The sequence below is a fragment of the Theropithecus gelada genome, chromosome 1 (assembly GCF_003255815.1).
Source record: "Theropithecus gelada isolate Dixy chromosome 1, Tgel_1.0, whole genome shotgun sequence".
In the NCBI taxonomy this organism is placed as follows: Eukaryota; Metazoa; Chordata; class Mammalia; order Primates; family Cercopithecidae; genus Theropithecus; species Theropithecus gelada.
This window is the reverse complement of record NC_037668.1, coordinates 215,348,894-215,370,574: the sequence shown is the minus strand read 5'-3', so window position 1 is coordinate 215,370,574 and position 21,681 is coordinate 215,348,894. Positions and strand designations below refer to the sequence as shown.

Genomic DNA, 21,681 nt, shown 5'->3' with positions numbered 1-21,681 from the left:
CGTGAACCCAGGAGGCGCAGCTTGCAGTGAGCTGAGATCTGGCCACTGCACTCCAGCCTGGGTGACAGAGCGAGACTCCGTCTAAAAAAAAAAAAAAATAAAAAATAAAATAAAATAAAATAAAATAAAATGTCCATATTACCCAAGGCAATCTACAGACTTAATGCAATACCTATAAAAATAGCAATGTCATTCTTCACAGAAATAGAAAGTATAATCCTAAAATTTATATGAAATCACAAAAGACACAGAATAGCCAAAGCCATCCTGAGCAAAAAGAACAAAACTGGAGGCATCACATTACCTGATTTCAAATTATGCTACAATACTAAAGTAACCAAAACATCATGGTATTGGCATAAAGACAGACACATTGACCAGTGGAACAGAATAGAGAACCCAGTAATAGATCCACATTCAATTTTAGCAAAGGTGCCAAGAACATACATTGGGGAAAAGTCAGTCTCTTCAATAAATGGTGCTGAGAAAACTAGATAACCACATGCAGAAGAATGAAACTAGACCCCTATCTTTCACCATATACAAAAATAAAATGAAAGTGGATTAAAGACAAATCTAAGACTGGAAACTATGAAACTAGTAGAGGAAAACATTGAAGAAACAGTCCGAGACAGTGGTCTGGGCAAAGATTTTCTAAGTAAGATCTCAAAAACACAGGCAGCCAAAGAAAAAAACAGACACATAGACTTTTGGAACAGAATAGAGAAATCAGAAATAGGACAAATGGGATCATATCAAGCTAAAAAATGTTTCTGCAAAGCAAAAGAAACAATCAACAAAGTAAGGAGACAACCCACAGAACAAAGTAAAATATTTGCAAACTACCCATCCGACAAGGGATTAATAATCAGAATATATAAGAAGCTCAAATAACTCAGTCAGAAAATAATGAAGAATCCAATTTAAAAATGGGCATAATATTTGAGTAGGCATTTCTCAAAAGAAGACATATAAATGGCCAGTGGGTATATGAAAAATTGCTAAACTTCACTAATTATCAGTGAAATGCAAATCAAATCTACCATGAAATATTATCTCACTTCAGTTATAATGGTTTTGATCTGAAAGACAAGTGACAACAAATGCTGGTGAAAATGTGGACGAAGGAGAACTCTCATTTGGTGGGAATATAAATTAGTACAACCACTATGGAGAACAGCATGGAGGTTCCTCAACAAACTAAAGATAAAACTACCATATATGGCAGCAATCCCACTGCTGGGTAAATATCCAAAAAGAAAGAGCATCAGTATGATAAAGAGATATCTGCACTCCCATGTTTATTGCAGCACTATTTACAATAGTAAAGATATGGAATCAACCTAAGTGTCCATCAATGAATGAACGGATAAAGAAAATGTAGTACGTATTCACAAGGGAATATTATTCAGCTATAAAAAAAAGAATGAAATACCATCATTTGCAACAACATGGATGGAACCGGAAGATGTTAGTGAAATAAACCAGGCACATAAAGAAAATTATCACATTATTTTTTACTCATATGAGGGAGCTAAAAACAATTAAACTAATGGAGATAGAATGATGCTCCCCAGAGACTGGGAATGGTAGTAGGGTGGAAGTATAAAGTGGAGATAGTTAATGGATACAAAAATAGTTAGATAGAATGAATAAGATCTAGTATTTGGCATCATAATAGGGTGAATGTGGTTAACAATAATTTATTGTATATTTCAAAATAACTAAAAGAGAGGAATTGGGGTGTTTCTAATACAAATAAATGACAAATGCTTGAGGTGACAGATACCCCAATTACCCTGATATGGTCATATACATTGTAGCCTGAATCAAAATATTGCATATATCACATAAATATATAAAACTAGTATATATCCGTAATAATTAAAAATTAAAAACATTAGAAGTAAAAATGCATACGGGAGATTCTCTGTAGGTTATATACAAAAACTATACCATTTTACACCAGGGACCTGAGCATCCATGGATTTTTGTATCCACAGGGGTCCTGGAGCTGATCCCTTGGTGATACCAACGGATGAGTGCATTATGCTTTCTGCTTTTTTCTACTATGGATTACTGGATTGAGTAATCCAAATTCTGATTAGAGTTGGTGATCAATCTAGCTACACAGCTGGTATGATTGCTGAATTGACTGTGCTTTCAGGGATTATGTGGGGATAGTCTTAGACATGTTTTTTATTTACGACTTGTTAGCTGAGACTGACCCAGAAATATTTCAGGGACTTACCTAGGGAAAAAGAACTTACCGCATTCATTCCTTGCCCAAAAAACGGCACTATAGCATGAGCTGCATCCCCCAGCAGTACACAGTGAGATTGAAAGTGAAAAGAAGAGCACTTTACAGATATCATGGGCTGGGCAGGCAACAGGAAGAAATCTTGCACCAGGAGTTTCCTTCAAAGGAAAATAATCCAAATGTAAAGACATCAAATCAGGTATTAAATCCTGCTAAATTCTTTCAGATTTACTAAATTAGCTATCACGAAGTTTTGTTGAAAAATACACAAGAATGCCAACAAGAAAACAGAAAAGGGAAAAAAATGAAGTCTTCCAGTCCTAAAATTCCATTATTCTAATTACCTTCTTGGTCTGCAACAACGTTCATCACATTAAAAATAAGAGTTTGGCTGCATTTGAATAATTTAAATATTTCTGTATCATATGTTATTAAAACTTTATTATCATGCACATGGGCCATGAGATTTTCAAATACAGCAGTGTATTTTAGGTTTCCATAAAAAAATTGAGCAAATGCTGCTGTGCATTTGATTAGAAGACAATAAACCAAAATTGAAATTAATGTGAATCTTTATGTATTTGGAAATGGATAATAGTAATAAAACTAGCATTTGGGGGATGGGAATCATTTGGTGAAATGGTACCAATTTTAAGTTGGACAGGAAGAATAAGTTCAAGAGATCTATTGTACAACATGGTCCTTATAATGAAAAACAAACAAAAAACCTAGTATTTGTAAAGCATCTGTAGAAGTGTTGAGGAAGCTCTAAGTCGACAAATAGAACCTAGCCTCAAGAATCTTAAATCTGGCTGGAAAGGCAAAAAATAGCCATGAAACCAGTTTGAAAGTACATAAGGGCTAATGCTGGTGTGCAGAGATTTCTCTTCACAGTTGGAGAAGGAGGGATCCATAGAGACTAAATGAGTCTTCAGGAAAGAAAGTGACTGGCAATTTTTAAAAGACCCGGTATGGGCCAGCAGTGGGTTATCCCTTTTACATAATTAGCTCATTTAATTTTCACAAATGCCGTACGGTAGATACCCATTTTAAAGGTGAAACTCAGGGAAGTAAGGGGCAGAAGTTGTATTAAAATCTTGCTCTGCTATAGACTGAATGTTTATGCTCTCCTAACATTCATAGGTTGGAATCCTAACCTCCAATGTGATGGTATTTGGAGATGGGGCCTTTGGGTGGTGATTAGGTCCTGGGAGTGGCCCCCTATTAATGGGATTAGTGCTTTTATAAAAGGGACCCCAGAGCGATCTCATGCCCCCTCCAGCATGTGAAGACACAGCAAAAAGACTCATCTATGAACCACGAGGTGGGGCATCACCAGACACCGAATCTGCTAGTGCCTTGATCTTACACTTCTCAGCCGTTAGAACTGTGAGCAATACATTTCTGTATTTTATAAGCCACCGAGTCTATGGTAGTTTTATTATGGCTCACTGAACTGACTAAGGCATACTATCTGTAGCACTGTGCTGCCTTCATGAAGACATCATTGGAGGTGTCTAGATAGCCAACTTAATATGCACCAAGCCTTGTGTTGAATGATTTATAGACATGATCTCATTTAGTCCTTGTAACAACCCTTTGGGATAGGTTCTACTATTTATCAACCTTTTACCATGAGTGGAATATGGGAAAGCTTACGTGGCTAGTAGGTATAGGATCCAAGACCTGAGGCTGCCAGATGTATCTGCTGGGCCAAAGATTTGTGTATCTACCAGTAGAAAAAAGTTCAGCCAGTTCCTGTGGCACATCAAGCCCTAAGGAGCCTGAGGAACCTGCATAAGATGCACAAAAGCCTCGGGACATTGGTGACTCATCTTTCCTGGAGGAACTGGCCACGGCATGGGTGTTTTTCAGAATTCCTGCTCACAGCACAATATCTACTTAGACTTTTGCTCTAATATGGGTTTCTGTCCAGGTTACTGCATGATCCATCATGTTTAACCCAAACTGAAATCAGGTGCATAACCTTTATTTGAATTTGGAATAATTCAAACAAGTGCAGCAAAAGGCACATCTTGCAACTTACTCTCCAATTAGAGGGATGGCATCCGGAAAGTATTTCTGGAAGAAATCTATCACATCATTACTGGTTAGAAGTTTATCAAACTCATCAAAGGGCATGAACAGAGTACATGTGAATGATTTGCTCTGTGAGAAGAAGAGAAACAGAGTGAAAGGGGATAGAGGCCAAGTGATGCTGGCACTGTAGGTGGATCCCGAAATCACAGGACTTCTTGCTGTGACCAGGGAGCTTTTGGAAGGAATGTCCAAGCAGACAGGAAAGGCACTGTCACTTTGTTCCACTGCTCCCAAAGAAAAGCTCTGCCAAGTCCCAGGGGTGTTCTCCAGCTTCTTTGATTATTAGGACAATTTCTATATTGTAAACTCTCCATTTTCACACAGCAAATACGACACTCTTTTTTTTTTTTTTTTTTTTTTGAGATAGAGTCTTGTTCTGTCGCCCAGGCTGGAGTACAGTGGGGTGATCTCAGCTCACAGCAAGCTCCGCCTTCCGGGTTTAGGCGATTCTCCTGACTCAGCCTCCAAGTAACTGGGATTACAGGCACGCACCCTGCTAATTTTTTGTATTTTTAGTAGAGACGGTGTTTCTCCATGTTGGCAGGTTGGTCTGGAACTCCTGACCTCAGGTGATCCACCCACCTCGGCCTCCCAAAGTGCTGGGATTACAGGCATGAGCCACCACGCCCAACCTACATTCTTTAAATAACTAATAGGTTGGTTAGATTTGACATCTCTTTTTCTTCCTTTTAAGATAGTATTACTAGGTCCTGGACCCCAGGACAGATACCAACAGAAAGAAAAAGACCCCAACCTGGGAAACAGCGATATCTACCTAGGAAAAAAGTCTCTAGGGTCTAATGAAAGAAAAGCCATGCTCTCTTTTTTTTTTTTTTTTTTTTTGAAACAGGGTCTTGCTTTGCTTTCCAGGCTGGAGTGCAATGGGATGATCACGGCTTACTGCAGCCTCCACCTTTGGGGCTCAAGCAGTGCTCCCACCTCAGCCTCCTGAGTACTTGGGGATGCGCATTTCACCATGCCTGGCAATTTTTTTTTTTTTTTTTTTTGATAGAGGCAAGGTCTTGCTATGTTGGCCACACCAGTCTCGAACTCCCGAGCTCAAGCAATCCTCCCGCTTTGGCCTCCCAGACTGCTGGGAACACAGGTGTGAGCCGCTGCGCCCAGCCCCATGCTCTCTTTTGATAATGCATATTCCAATGTACTACAGACCTTAAAGGCTGAATCGCTTCCTAATAGACAACCTAATCTCTTTGGCTTTTCTGGGAGGGCCATTTCTTCCTAAATTGTCTTTAGTGGAGATGACAGGCACCACCACACATAAACTCTCGTTACCCATTCATTTAAGTTAAATCTCCTTTCCAAAGTAAATAACTGGAAATCCTTCAGATTTTTCCTCAGTCATCCCAAAGTTTCAAAGCTATAATCACTAAATAGATTAAACAATGAAGACATCAATTAGGTATATACATTCTAAGTACAAACGTAAGTAATAAACAACATTAATTACAGATGCAAAATTACAGTTGATAAAAAATTCTATACTACCATGTTAGGAAGTGCAATCATCATAAAGGTATTTCTAGGCCAAATATGCAGATAATTAGGTTCCATGGCATACTGCAGAAAAAAGAATATATGATTGATTAGTGCAATTATATAGCAAACCTATAAAACGGACTCAGCTTTATAATAGTTTCCACAGTAATTAAAACCAGTACCATATATACGATGATATGCACATCTACTGCTACATAAAATAGAAGTTGTCTTAGAAAACACTTTGTATTCTGTCTTTATAAACTCAACCTTAGATAGGTTTTTTGGACACCAGGTATAATTCAAAATTTCGGAATACATGCATGTGTGTGTGTATGTGTGTGTATATGTAAGGAAAAAGACAGAGAGAGAGGGAACATCTTATGTTCTCAAATCTTGAATCACACCTGGTATAATTATACCTGGTATATAAGTACACATACATGCACATATCTAGATGTGTACATGTGTGTATATGCACACATGTATAATGTATGCACACACATTATGTATATATTTATATAATTTTTTTTTACTTTATCTTTTGCCTTATTTCAGAACTTATCTATGCTGGACAGAAACGTCTTACATTTAAATTTCATGAGCCAAACCAAAATTTTAGAAACAAGCTTCTTATCGTTTGTTTCCTATAACATAAATAATAGAGAAGAGTCTTATCTCTTTAGTAAGTCCTCTGTAATTACTATTAATACAATAACAGCCTGAATAAGTATTAATTGCTTGGGTAGATCAATTGACCCAAAGACCCAAGTGACCCAAATTTTTGAAGGTTCCCAGGGGTATTATATACATGGAAATATGCAAACAATTTTCCAATTATTTCAAATTTGTATTATTTTTCTACAGATGTTTCGAGAGCACCTTCCATGTATATCTTACATGGTAAGAATACCGAAAAAACAGCATAGGCTTGCAGCAAACATTTTTACACTGTATCATAGTTATTTGTGTCTTAGCTGAAGGGACTGTGCCTTTCTTGCTTTTTTAGCCTCGAACTCCCAAAGAAAGCCCAACACACAGACACAGAAATGAATACGTACATAACTCTTGACCTTACAGTGCAGTCGAATAGGCAACAGGAATACATATGAAAAGCAATTACTTCTTTTTAACAGTAATACTAGTGGTAGAAAGCCATTTACCCAATCTCTTGCCCCCACTCCAACCATCAGAGGAGTGCAAGTGCCTATTTCATGCATTACATTAAGAACAAAAGAAAAAAAAAGACACAAAGAAAAATAGAGAGTCTCATAAGACTGTTTTTGGGCCATGGCAAAATGTTCCAATGTCTGAGTGACACTGCTATGCCTCAACAGTGTTCTTAAAAGAGTGGAGACATTTTTAAAACCATCAATTATTACTATTTATTATGTATACCTAGAAAATAAAGGGCTTACTTAAATCTAGCAAGCACAGTTCTTCTTAAGTGTGGAACAATTTTTCAGCAGAATTCTGTTATCCTATAATCCAGAGTTACAGATTCTAGGCCATGAGAACAGAAGCTATCTGCAAACCAGTACAAAAAGCACTAAAAAATTAGCAAATGCATTCTGACCATGAGGATGAAATTGAAAAGTAAGGAAATGTGAAAATATGGATTTTACTGGCAGATATTTAGTATTTAACAACACTATCCCATATTGACTAGCTATTTTACAGTTGTCTGGATTTCCGAGGATAGATGAAATCAGCATCTTAAAAATGTATGCTTCATATGCAAATCAAGTATTTAATGTTGTTTGCATATCCGTACTTATAAGCCAATATCCTTACTGTTTCTGTTAGCATTTTTTTCCTTAACAAGTTCCTATACTTACTTGCTTATGACAACATCAAAAATTACATACCACTTATTTGCCTGTGGTCACATACGGTTTAACCAGGAAATGAGAAAAACACAATAGAAATCACTTTGCAACCATTTTCTAGTCATTTTATTTAATAACTATTATTTGATTTAATCATGGTTATAAGAACCCTGGATTGTCAGTATACTGAAGGATTCATCATCAACCTGTTTTTTCTCTCAAGAGAACACAGACAAATGATATTATTCAAATCCTTTATGTGTTTCCAGTAGGAGGGTTGTAACTTCTCCCTTCCCTTCTCCTCCCTTCCCTTCCTTTCCCTTCCCTTCCCTTCCTTTCCCTTCCCTTCCCTTCCCTTCCCTTCCCTTTCCTTTCCTTCCTTTCCCTTCCCTTCCCTTTTCCTTCCCTCCCTCCCTCCCTCCCTTCCTCCCTTCCTTCCTTCCTTCCTTGAAGACAAGATTGGACTATGTTGCTCAGGATAGAGTGCAGTGACATGATCTCAGCTCACTGTAGCGTTGACCTCCCAGGCTCAAGCAATCCTTCCATCTCAGCCTCACAAGTAGCTGGGACCGCAGGGTGTGCCACCATCCCTGGCTGATTTTTGTATTTTTTACCAAGACAGGGTCTCCCTATGCTGCCCAGGCTGGTGTTGATCTCTTGGGTTCAAGCCATCCTCCTACCTTGGCCTCCCAAATTGCCAGGATTACAGGCCTGAGCCACTATGCCCAGCCTTCTCCTTTCTTTTTCACTCAAGAAAGCATATCAAAAAAGAAAGGACTGAGAATTGTATTATTAAAAAGATACCTATGCATCCAATTTATTATTAATTACAAAGTTCTTGTGATAGGCCTCAAAATGGATCAAGACATGTTGCTGAGAACGACTGCACTAGAATATGCATTTGCACTCATGGTGCAAGGGTTGTGCGAAGGCGTTGAGAAAGGGCAAGGACTCACATCTCCGTTCTTAGGTGGAATAGTCAACTCCATGTACCCATGAGGAATGTACTGCTGACTGTAATCAAAGCGAGGTTTCTTCATCAGGTGAGATCTGACAGTTGAATAGGCTCCATCACATCCTACAATAAGGTCACAAGTGACATCTTCGGGAACTTTGTCAGATCTGAAAAACAGAACAAAACATCCAAAAGAAAAATATGTCTAGTGGTGAAAATGATGATGTACCTCTGGGTGTGAGAAGTAGTGGCTCCACAGATAACTTAGAAAGCTCATTTTACATGTTTGATTTGGAGCTTTGAGTTAATAGATGTAACATTTAGATGAAAACACTTGTCCCAGTCATACATTTGCTTATGAGAATAGCACAACACCCTACTGATTAATAAAGACATGGCTGTAATCCCAGCACTTTGGGAGGCCGAGACGGGCGGATCACGAGGTCAGGAGATCGAGACCATCCTGGCTAACACGGTGAAACCCCGTCTCTACTAAAAAAAAATACAAAAAAACTAGCCGGGCGAGGTGGCGGGCGCCTGTAGTCCCAGCTACTCTGGAGGCTGAGGCAGGAGAATGGCGTGAACCCGGGAGGCGGAGCTTGCAGTGAGCTGAGATCTGGCCACTGCACTCCAGCCTGGGTGACAGAGCAAGACTCCGTCTCAAAAAAAAATAAAAAATAAAAAAAAATAAAGACATGGTAGGCCACAGAAGTGTGACAGGATTTGAGATTTTTGCATGAAGAAGGAGAATCTTGAAAACAGGGCAAGTGTTCCAAGTGTACAAATGAATGTATGTACAACCACAAGGATGTGACCAGGATTTTCTAACAATACATTTGGCTTGAGCAGAGGTATTAGAAGAAAAGCTTAAGAAAAGAATACAAGGTAGGGAGAGAAAGGAAGAGGAAAAGAAGAGAATCTTGAATGTTAAGATAAAAGATTTCAAAACATTATTCTGGCAAAAGGGAAACTGAACTTTTCTATTAGGGGAATGATGTATGAAGAGCTGCAATTTAAGAAAACTTCCTTGGCAGTTTGAAGTGAAGGCAGAATGCCAAAGGGAGCAGAAAACAGGGATGAGGTGATGGAAACATATTATAGTACATGTGCAGGGATGTGCAAGGTTTTAGATGTGTTTGAGATAATGGCAAGATGTTCCAGCAAGGATGTGTGATGGGAAATTAACATAAATTGATTAGAGCTTCTATAAGGATTTAGAACGAAGAAAGAGGCTTGGACTGGAAATATTCATCTTAGAGATGTGGTTGTTGAACCCATGCATGTGGATCCATAGCATATCGCAAGAGTGGGGTATGAGGCTTGGAACCTTAGAGGAAATAGAATCATCCGAGGAAAGGCAGAGAAATAGCACCTGGAAAGAGAACAGGACAGCAGTGGAGGGTCACATATTTGTGAGAGAGGAGAGAGTTTGAAGCACATTAGAGTCACCAGTGTGGAATACAGTTCAGTAGGAAGGTGAGCGAGTATGAGAATTAAGAATTATTGGCATTGGTGTTCAGATGGCATCAGGGCCTATTTTCAATCTAAAATTCCTTGAATCTAGAAACTATTTGGATGATCCTTTCAATAATCTTTTAACCCTTTCAAAAGAGCCAAAGAACAAAGTTTATGGATACAATTCTCCACTCCCAGCTTTCACCTCTGAAGTCCAAAACCTGACCCATAGTTACCCAAGCACTGTGATCATTCCTTCCTCTGGATTACATTTCAACAGCTTGTGGTTAAAGTGCATTTTCACACTGGGGTATTTCTCAGCAGCTGAGGAAATGGAGAAAGAGGCAAACAGAATGAAATTTCAATTCTTACTTCACTTAATGAAATTGAAATATTAATTGTTTTCTGGGAAGAGTATGGTAGAGATTTTTATTCATAACAATGTTAAAATAAGTTCACTTAAATGGAATTTGACAACTGTTTGGTAACTATTTCAGTATAATTTGCTAGTAAAACAGATGAATAAAAATCAATTATTCTCATCTCAAAAAGGAAACATCCAACTGATTCCACTGTGCAAGCTCTTGCATTGCTGTAATTATCAGCACCCTGGGAAAGAAGCAAGCATCTCATATTTCAGACGTCGCCTCTAATCTAAGGCTTTGCTGTGATTGGAAATATTCAGCCAAACTCCTTTCCTCATATTATGCATGCCTCTATATCTCTTTTTAGCTAGTTTTCCGGAATTCCGATTGAAGTTGTCACAAATAGAGATTGTTGACTTTAAATCTCTTTGAAATCAAACACTGGAATAGTTAGGGGGAAAATGAGTAAAAAGCTTTGAAACCTCTCAATAAACTGAAACAAATTATTTTCATAATTTTCTGTTTTGCCTGCTAGCACTCTAGAGAATTGAGTGAATTTCAGTTTATGAACTATTAATTATGTCCTTGTTACAACAGGAAAATATGATTTTGTCCCTATTAATGCTCATGTATTCATCTATAAATATAGCCTATTTACTGTTCTTAAAGGCACAAATCAGAATACAGGTGTCAGAGCTGGACTAGACCTCAGAGATGATTTAGTTCAAAATCCTTCATCTTAAAAAGGGAGTAACCAAGATTCTGGAAGTAAAGGTCAAATGCTTGAGGTCACACAAAGTGAAAAAATTAAGGACCAAGCTCATCAAGCTGTATACATTAATTACGTACAGTTTTTTGTATGTCAAAAAAGTACGTAAAAAGAATGTTGAATTTGAAAAAAAATGGGGAAAATAAGGCAGGAGTTCTATTCCTGCCTGTACTTATCTCCCCTCTTCATCTCAGTCTTGTCTTATTTTACTCTGTTTTGTTTCAGTTTGATTTGGGGGTTGAAGATTTTAACTTTCTTGCAAAACCTGACAGACCCTAAACCAAAGAAATTCATCTATGTATAAGAAGTAGTTTGTCAAATAACTTTGAAGTAATCAGAGTTGACCTGATATGCCAAGGATATATTTTAGAAACATAACATGTGTTGGTGACATAAACTTTTAACAAAATTATGTTTATGTTTTACATAAGTGTATAGTATTATATCCTAAATAATTTTTTATAGAACGTTAGTTCTGGGATATACTCCCTCAAACAAACTGTTCTGTTGTCAAAGACAGAAGAGTAATGCCGAATACTCTGTCTTGGGCTGTGCTGTCCTAGTGTCCAGCCACATATAGCATTTGAGTGCTTGGAATGTGGCTATCCTAAATTGAGATGTGTTGCCTGCATTACATTTTGGCAAATTAGAACAAAAAGCATATGTAAAAAGAATGACAGTGAATAACTTTCTGATATTGATTACCTATTGAAATGATAATATTTTGGATATATTAGGTTAAAATATATATATATATATATATTTTTGAGACAGATTTTCACTCTTGTTGCCCAGGTTGGAGTGCAATGGCGCAATCTCAGCTCACTGCACCCTCCACCTCCCGGATTCCAGAGATTCTCCTGGCTCACCTCCCGGATTCCAGAGATTCTCCTGAGTAGCTGGGATTACAGGTGCCCACCAACACACCCAGCTAATTTTTATATTTTTAGTAGAGGTGGGATTTCACCATGTTGACCAGGCTGGTCTCAAACTCCTGGCCTCAGGTGATCCACCCACCTCAGCCTTCCAAAGTGCTGGGATTACAGGTGTGAGCCACTGTGCCCGGCCTAGGTTAAAGTATCTTATTAAAAATAACACCACCTTCTTCCTTTTTTTTTTTTTTTTTAACACGGTTCGTATAAATTTGAAAAGTACACACGTGCCTGGTATTTGTGGCCACATGTTGGACTGTGCTGCTCTGGAAGATCCGCAATGCAGACCAAGAATATAACAAAAGCCCTGAGACGTACTGTAAGAAAAAAGGCTGAACACTTGTTTGATGCAGGATTTGTCAAACTTGTTTGGCCACACATCCTTTGTCTGTTTGCTTTGGCTTAACAATTATTAACATCTCACAGAACAGCGGATGAACCATGAAACAATCCCGCCTGAAATGCCAATGTAGGGAAATCATGGAAAGACAATGTTGTCAGAGGCGAGCTTGTGCAGTTAGGGAGAAGTGAGCATTTATAATTGATTAAATATGTGGAATGAAAACCTCCCACATTTGATGCCCTGTAAACAAAGAACAAACTTTATATGCCCAACAAAGAGTGAAGAGATTCAGCATTCATTTTATTGATGTATTTATGGCATTTATGAAATTGTGTGCCATGCAGCACATTCCTAATGAAAAACAATTTGGGGAACTTCTGATGTGTACACTAAGATTGTACCTTTCCCATGTTTTAAGTTCCTTAGTATTAACAGATGTTTTATATATAATATCGGAGGCAGAAGTCATAATAGTTAAAAGCATGGACTTTGGGATAAACAGACTCAAATTTAAATCCAGATTCTACCACTTATTAACAGTGTGATCCAAGCTCTCTAAGCCTCCATTTCACCATCTGTGAAACTGAAATAAAAGTAATTTCCCCCTCATAGAGTTGTTGGAAGGGTTATGCAAATCTATGCATGTAAAACACTTAACATAGAGCTTGGTGCTTCAATGGATGTTTGCTGTTATTTTTATCTTGATAAATTGAGAGGATTTTAGAAAGACGGTGTCATAGGTCTGCTATACTGCTTTTTGTAACAGCTGTTTTGTGGGTTTTTCTTGTTGTTGTTTTGTTTTGATTTTTTTGAGTTGACGACTTGCTCTGTGGCCCAGGGCTGGAATGCAGTGGTGCAATTATACTCCTGGGCTCAAGCCATCGTCCCTCCTCAACCTACCAAGGTGCTGGGATTACAGATGTGAGCCACTGCACCTGGCTGGTTCATTTGCTTTCTTGATATCAACTTGAATATACCTAGCAAACTGCCTCCACTCCACCCATCTACCCATCCAAAAGGCAGTCTGACAAATATAACTAAAGAAATACAATTAATAATAATACTAAACCCTCTCTCTTATATCTGGTGAATCAACTAAAGTGAAATTTCTCATAGCCCTCCCCTCCCAGTTTAATCCCATTAGATTCAGTTACATTCAGTAGATGTATTGAGGGGATTGTGGAGAAACAAAGATAAATCATGTACAGCCTCTATTTAAAAATCAGAGTCTACTGGGCTCCATCATGAGGGACTAGTTTAAAAGACAGTAGAAATATTAAGTGGAGGCCGGGCGCGGTGGCTCAAGCCTGTAATCCCAGCACTTTGGGAGGCCGAGACGGGCGGATCACGAGGTCAGAAGATCGAGACCATCCTGGCGAATACGGTGAAACCCTGTCTCTACTAAAAAATACAAAAAACTAGCCGGGCGCGGTGGCGGGCGCCTGTAGTCCCAACTACTCGGGAGGCTGAGGCAGGAGAATGGCGTGAACCCGGGAGGCGGAGCTTGCAGTGAGCTGAGATCCGGCCATTGCACTACAGCCTGGGCGGCAGAGCGAGACTCCGTCTCAAAAAAAAAAAAAAAAAGAAATATTAAGTGGCATGCTTTGCTGGGAATAAATCTGTTTATTACAAATGCTGAGGGGAGGAAAAGCAACTACAATGTAGGCTTAAACTTAGTAAGGGATACATGGGGTGTGATTGGATTGACTATGCAAGCTACAAATTTAATTTTTAATCCAGTGGCTTTTCCATGAATAGGTAGGCCTTTTTTAGTTACACAAATTTAAAACTTCAGGGTTATATTTTACACCTTTCTCTTTCTCAACTTCCTATATCCCCTATCTATCGATTTATTCTGTTACCAATATCATGAATCTACACCCTACTTTCCAACCACATTACTATAGCTTTATTCTTGGGCCCTTTTGTGCCTAGGGATTATGGAAACCCCTTGAAGATTGCAACCCCTTCTCAGTCTTCACACTACGGCTTTTCATCTCTCTAACAGGCAAATCTTTATTATTATTATCATTATTATTATTATTATTATTTTATTATTGAGACTGAGTCTCCCTCTATCACCCAGGCTGGAGTGCAATGGCATGATCTCGGCTTGCTGCAACCTCTGCCTTCTGGGTTCAAGCAATTCTCCTGCCTCAGCCTCCAACGTAGCTGGGATTACAGGCATGTGCCACCACATTCAGCTAATTTTTTTTTAAAATTTTTGTATTTTTAATAGAGACAGAGTTTCACCATATTGGCCAGACTGGTCTCGAACTCCTGACCTTGTGATCCACCTGCCTCAGCCTCCCAAAGTGCTAGGATTACAGGCGTGAGCCACCGCGCCTGGCCCAAAAGGCAAATCTAATTGTGTCACTTTGCGAATTGTTTGAGTTTATCTATCATTCCATTAGAGTGTGAGTTCTTCATCAGCGTGAACACTCATTCACTTGGTGCCTAGGAGACCATGGGGATTCAGTACATGTTAAACAAATGATTTCAGTTCAGAGAATAGTCAGTGAAGTGGGTGCTAGCACCTGTAATCCCAGCTACTCTGGAGTCTGAGGTGGGAGAATCACTTGAGTCAGGAGTTCAAGACCAATCTGGACAACATAGAAAGACTCTACCTTTAAAACAAATTTAAAAATTAGTCGTATGTGGTAGCATGTGCTGTAGTCCCAGCTTCTCGGGTGGCCAAGGTGGGAAGATAGCTTGAGCACAGGAGTTCGAAGTTGCAGTGAGCCATGATTGCACCACTGCACACCACTCTGGGTGACAGCAAGACCTCATCTCTAAAAACTTTAGGCAATTGATATTTTCAAGAAGGACTTCGTTTATTTATTTCTTTTTTTGAGACAGGGTCTCCCTCTGTTGCCCAGGGTAGAGTGCAGTGGTGCAATCGCATCACTCACATCTCACTGTAGCCTTGACCTCCCTGGCTCAAGTGATCCTTCCACCTCAGGCTCTTGAGTAGCCGGGACCATAGGTACACGCTTCCACACCCAGCTAATTTTTCATTCTTTGTAGAGATAGGGTCTCTCCATGTTGCCCAGGCTGGTCTCAAATTCCTGGGCTCAAGCGATCCTGGCCTCACCCTCTCAGAGTGCTGGGATTACAGGCATGAGCTATCATACCTAACTTCAAGAAGGACTTTGTAATGTACATAGTCTTGTTCTTCATAACCCATGGAAAGGAGCAGCAAACAAATCCAGTAAATCATATGACAAGATTAGTGTCATGTGCTTTACTCAAAATGACAACTGGTAAATGAAAGCATTAGACTTACCAGTCAATAGATCCTTGTTTAGATTTTCTCTGCTTACAGAAAGGATATACTGCAAGAAAAGTAGGGTAGATACTGTTTGTTTCTGATGAATGGACAAATATAATCTAAGTTATTCACTCAGCAATAAAACATATTTATTATTTAGCAGAGGGTTGCAAGCTTAATTTTGTAACCATTTCGCTAAATGACCTTTTTTTTTTTGTTTAAAAAAGAACGCTTTAGCCAAACACATATAATACAATATCCAAGTTTACACTTAGGCTTTTTCAAAGTTTAATACTTTAAAAATCAAATCCTTCTCTTGTAGCTAAAATATAATTTTCATCAAGAGAGTTCTATATCAAAAACAAATCATAAATGTAATATTTTCAGCTTAGGTCTCCAAATTTAGCTCTTAGAAAAACTTCAGTCATGACAGTATCACTAGAATCAAAGTGTTATTTCCTGAAGAGACAACTTTGAAGGCTTTCATTTCAATGTAAAAGGGTGTGTGTTTGTGTATGTTGGTTGTGGTAGGGATGAAGGTTGATAGGAATAGGACCAGTCCTTGCTTGGAACATGTGTTGGTTGTTTCTAACTTTATAGGACAATTCAGCAAAGCTGACCCTCCCCTGAGGCAAGGTAGGCACAGTGCCTATGGGCCTACAATACATTTTTTTTTTTGAAACAGAGTCTTGCGCTGTTGCCCACGTTGGAGTGCAATGGCGAGATCTCAGCTCACTGCAACCTCCACCTTCCGGGTTCAAGCGATTCTCCTGCCTCAGCTTCCCAAGTAGCTGGGATTACAGGTGCCCACCACCACACCCAGCCAATTTTTTTTTTTTTAATTTTTAGTAGAAATGGGGTTTTGCCATGTTGGCCAGCCTGGTCTCGAACTCCTAACCTCAGGTGATCCACCGACCATGGCCACCCAAAGTGCTGGGATTACAGGGATGAGCCACATCACCAGGCCACTTTTTTCCTACTGATTTAAAAGTAAACTAAATCAAAACATTTTTAAGGACTCTTAAAAGTATTGTAAAAATGTTTTGATTTTAGTTTATTTTTAAATCAGAAGGAAAAAAGTGGCCGGGCATGGTGGCTCATCCCTGTAATCCCAGCACTTTGGGAGGCTGAGGCAGGCCGATCAATTGAGGTCAGGAGTTTAAGACCAACCTGGCCGATCAATTGAGTTCAGGAGTTTAAGACCAACCTGGCCAACATGGCAAAACCCCGTCTGTACTAAAAATACAAAAATTAGCTGGGCGTGGTGGCACGTGCCTGTAGTCACAGGAAGCTGAGGCAGAAGAACTGCTTGAACCCGAGAGGCAGAAGTTGCGGTGAGCCAAGATCATCCCACTGCACTTCAGCCTGGATGACAGAGTGAGACTCTATCTCAAAAAAAAAAAAAAAAAAAAAAGAAAGGAATAAAGAAAGAAAGAAAAGGAAAAAAAGAAAAATGTTAAGTATTATATAATAACAAATATGTAATAATAAATCCAGCATGGATTTTATTAATCTTTATACCAATGAACCCATAAAATCTAATTTTTAATATTTATTATTTTTCTAGAAAAGGAGCCCGTGGAGGCCAAAGTGCCACTTGGGGCCCATTAAAGTCATAATGCAAGCTGGTAATTCATGGTGAATCTATTCTTTAAAATTTTAAAGCATATAATTTCCCAAATTATGGGACATAACAAATATTTTTAACACATATATACTAATTTATGAATCTTCACCTCATCCAAAAATAGAAGTATACATTAACAGCTAAATCTATACTTAGTGTAAAAATAACTTGGTCAGTGGCAATGACTGAAGAAGAAATTCCTGTCTTTGTATAATTTAAAATGAACAGAAACATCTTCATTCTCTTCCTCAAAGCTAAGTTATTAATAGACTGTATTTCGACAGAAATCAAACTTGTCATTTAAATTATGTTAGGAAACATTCAAATTATAAAGGTTTTTTAATTTTTAATTTTTTTTTTTTTTTTTTAATTTTTGAGACAGGGTCTTGCTGTTGCCCAGGCTGGAGTGTGGTGGCTTGATCATGGTTTACTGCAGCCTCAACCTCCCGGGCTCAAGCGATCTTCCCACCTTAGCCTCCCAAGTAGCTGGGACTACAGGTGCCCACCACCATGCCCGGCTAATTTTTAAATTTTTTATGTAGATACAGGGTCTTGCCATGTTGCCCAGGCTGGTTTTGAACTCCTGGGCTCAAAACAATCCATCTACCTTGGCCTCCCAAAGTTCTGGGATTACAGGTGTCAGCCACCGTGCTTGGCCCAAATTATGAAGATTAATTTACATGGGGAAGATATTTTCTTTCCACCTCAGTCAACTGGGAACTGATAGACTTGTCAGCCCTGCAGGAACACCAGAGTGTCCCTTTCTTTCTTTCTTTTTTCTTTTTTTTGTTGAAACAGAGACTCGCTCTGTCGCCCAGGCTGGAGTGCAGTGGCGCGATCTCCACTCACTGCAAGCTCCGCCTCCCGGGTTCCCGCCATTCTCCTGCCTCCGCCTCCCGAGTAGCTGGGACTACAGGCGCCGCCACCGCGCCCGTCTAGTTTTTTGTATTTTTAGTAGAGACGGGGTTTCACCATATTGGCCAGATGGTCTCGATCTTCCGACCTTATGATCCGCCCGCCTCGGCCTCCCAAAGTGCCGGGATTACAGGCGTGAGCCACGGCGCCCGGCCACGCCTATAATCCTAACACTTTGCGAGGCCAAGAGAAGGTGGGCTCCCTGGGGATGTGAAGAAATCCCAGAGCCATGGGAATGGCGTTGTGCTCCCACGGGCTGTGGAACTGACCAGGTAAAGCAATTTTATGCAGTTCTTAAAGGGCAAGGAGGCCGCCATATTTGACTGAGATATAAAAGTGACGATAAAGAAAAACTGAAGTATGTGGGGCCCCTGTAAATTTTGCATAAACTCAATTCTTAAGAATTGAGAAGTAGCAGGAATGATGCGGGAGGGGCCGTTTCCTCCTTGTAATGCATTGAGGGCCGCAAAATGGGAACTCACACCAACACGTTCACTCTCTTGGGGAATGTATGCACACTGTCTCTCTCGCGCGCGCACACACACACACACACACACACACACAGACACGGTGGTAGGGGTGATGGTGTCAGGTCCAAGTCCCTCTCCTCATTTAGCTTTTCTGATACCTGAACCGTATCTTATCTATGGATACATTACCGGTTCAGTCTCTGAAGCGGGGACTGCTATGGTGACTTGGCCTTCCTCCGGACGTTCCTTGTTAATACAAGTGAACAGTGAGAGGATTGCGTTGATTTCACTCTCAACTCAGTGAAACAAATAAACACCCGGAAACTGGTTAGAATTGTAGAACTTCCGCCTCCACCCCAGTCCTAATGAGTCAGACTCTGCATTTTAACAGGATCCCAGGTGAGTTTGAGAAGCACAGGTCTACTTTCAATGAGAGCTCTGCTGAGGGTCAGAGACTTAGAAGAATATGAATCTCACTCAGACTCTGCACTTCATAAAAGGAGGCATAGCTGGATAAAAATAAAGCAAGTTGGAGTTTTTCTCTTGTCGATGGATGTTTGGTGCATTCATTATCTCTCAAGAACAGAATCAGAAGGTCTAATTAGATGAAATACAGATTTCCCCCTGTTCTGTGTGTTACTGTGTGAAAGATAAGGAAAGCACACAGCAGGATAATAAGTCTGCTTTCATAAACTCTCCATCTTCATCTGGCCTCTGTTGTTTCAGAAATCGTGTAGTACCGAAAGCATTTCTGGATCATTCTATATATTCTATTATAAGCCCAATTTTGAGCAAGAGGGTGAGTTAGGGAAGGGCAACAACATCATGAAAGCTTCTAGATTGTTCTTGTACATTATGTTTGACGACAAATAAGATAGTCATCTTCTCCATCTAATTGAAAAGGAGAAAAGAGGGAAAGGGTGTCCCAGATAGCAGGGCAGCACAAAGGCAAGAAACGGCACAATAAGAACAGTAACAGCTAATTCTTTTTGAATGTTTATTCTGATCTGGGGCTTGTTTTGAGCATCTCCTCTGAATAAACTTGCTAACTAGTATTGTATTCCTGGGGTCTAGACTAAGCCAAGCAATGTAAGAGATAGGACTGGAGAGAGAGGGGCCATCAAGCAAGAGGCAAGTTCCAGACGTTGACTTCTTTATAATCAGTGCACGAACAATGCTCTCTGGGGTAAACCTACCTGAGACTTTGTCCCATAGGGAACTGCAGACTTTTTTCCTGAAAGAGAGTGGATCATTCTTGCTCTCATGGGAATACCTTGGGATACAATCTGAAATGAAACCAGAAATATTGAGTTCACTGACAGTAACATGGCATTATGCGAGAAAGATAGAAGTTGATTTTTAAATGTAATTTCAAGTATTCTCCAAGACATTTAAAAAATTGTGAAAGGCCATAGAAGCCCAACGTGGTAGAAACTCCTTCAATGAAAATGGTGATCATGAAGCTTTTAGTTTTTTTTTAAATCTTAGATCTTAGAACTGGCTTAAAATTTATCTGATCTAAATCAAATATCACAGATTGAGGAAAGTGATTTGTTGTTACAGAGGTTAAGTGATTTTCCCATCATGACAAAAAGGGATATTATAAGGAGTAAAATGCAGGGCTCCTAACATTCAATGCAAAGTGTTTTCTTACACATGGCTGCTGCTATCTGGGAGAAAATAATAGGAATGCAAATAACACTCATATTTACTTGTATTATCAGCTCAAAGACACATTGTCACTGAAAGTAGTATCAAGAAAAATACATATATCACATCTGTTTATATTACCAAGCTACACATAGACAGTGAAAAGGTCTACAACATTAAGCTCATATGATGAAAATCTGCTATAGGCCCACCATTCTTTATCCAAACCCATGGGGCTTCATGGTTTCAGAATTCAGAATTTTTCAATTTTAAAAAGTAGTGTAGTACCCATATGCTGATATCACATAAACCCATCCCATAATCAAACACAAAATTTCTGTAGCAAAACATATTTATGCTAAATGAGATTTTTAAAAGACTACAAAGAGTCTCATGTCAGGTCAGGTTTTGCTACTCAATGAGTGATGAGAAGCTTTCTGTTTTCAGAGTTTTTTGGAGTGTAAAATTGCGGATAAGAGATTATGGGCCTGTGCAATTGGGGAAAAAAAGGAATTTGGCTCCTCTTATCCTGGATGCCATCTTGACTCTCACTTTCTACAGGCATTGATGCACCATCCTGTTGAGAACCCAGTATCGGAAGCAATCATCCGGTTGCAGGGGCCCCCTCGGGTGCTTCAAGTGTCCAATGTTCACCCTCTTGCCAAACTTCAAATATTAAAAGCTTTAGTAGAATGAGTTTTCATGCAGAGATTCTTGGTATTAAATGGTACTTTTTAAGCCAGGATGAAATCAAATCCACGCAATTGTTGAAAAATACCAGGTATTATCTTCTATAAGAAAGATACATTAAGTACCTGATCTTCCAGGCCAACAGCTTTCAAAGCTTGTCGTCCTCTATGAGAAAGGGCTAAGTTAATGCTTCTTCCACGTGTGAAGTCAGCCACTCGAGGATCTGAGACATTGGAAGCAGACTCCATGTTATACACTCTTTATATCCTAGTCCAGGATAAGCAAAATTACCGCACCTGAACAATTGGTTCATTCAGAACCAAATTAAAGACCTTCTTAATTCTTCTAAAGAAAATGCTAACAGCAGTAAATTTATATTAAATTAAATTTAGATAGTTGGTGTTTTTTTTAAAAAAACTAGTTTTTCTAAAAAAATTGTTTTATTAAAGAAACTTTTTAAGTTCAGAAAATCTAAAGAAAAATAAGTCAAAGAATTAGAACCACATCCTGCAATTAATTCTTTCTCTCCCTTCCTTCCTTCCTTCCTTCCTTC

The 21,681-nt window shown here is 39.1% G+C and overlaps 1 protein-coding gene across 1 annotated transcript in view; it reads right to left on the bottom strand.

The window, feature by feature from the left end:
• Positions 1 to 21,681, bottom strand: part of KMO (kynurenine 3-monooxygenase) — a 59,790-nt gene that overhangs the window by 20,263 nt on the left and 17,846 nt on the right. Inside the window, exons 3-10 of the mRNA XM_025397241.1 lie at positions 21,254 to 21,351; positions 19,985 to 20,074; positions 15,792 to 15,840; positions 10,333 to 10,420; positions 8,643 to 8,808; positions 5,867 to 5,938; positions 4,308 to 4,429; positions 2,271 to 2,418 (exon numbers count right to left, since the gene is read on the bottom strand). Coding sequence (XP_025253026.1) covers positions 2,271 to 2,418; positions 4,308 to 4,429; positions 5,867 to 5,938; positions 8,643 to 8,808; positions 10,333 to 10,420; positions 15,792 to 15,840; positions 19,985 to 20,074; positions 21,254 to 21,351 — 833 coding nt within the window. The remainder of the gene's footprint in view (positions 1 to 2,270; positions 2,419 to 4,307; positions 4,430 to 5,866; positions 5,939 to 8,642; positions 8,809 to 10,332; positions 10,421 to 15,791; positions 15,841 to 19,984; positions 20,075 to 21,253; positions 21,352 to 21,681) is intronic.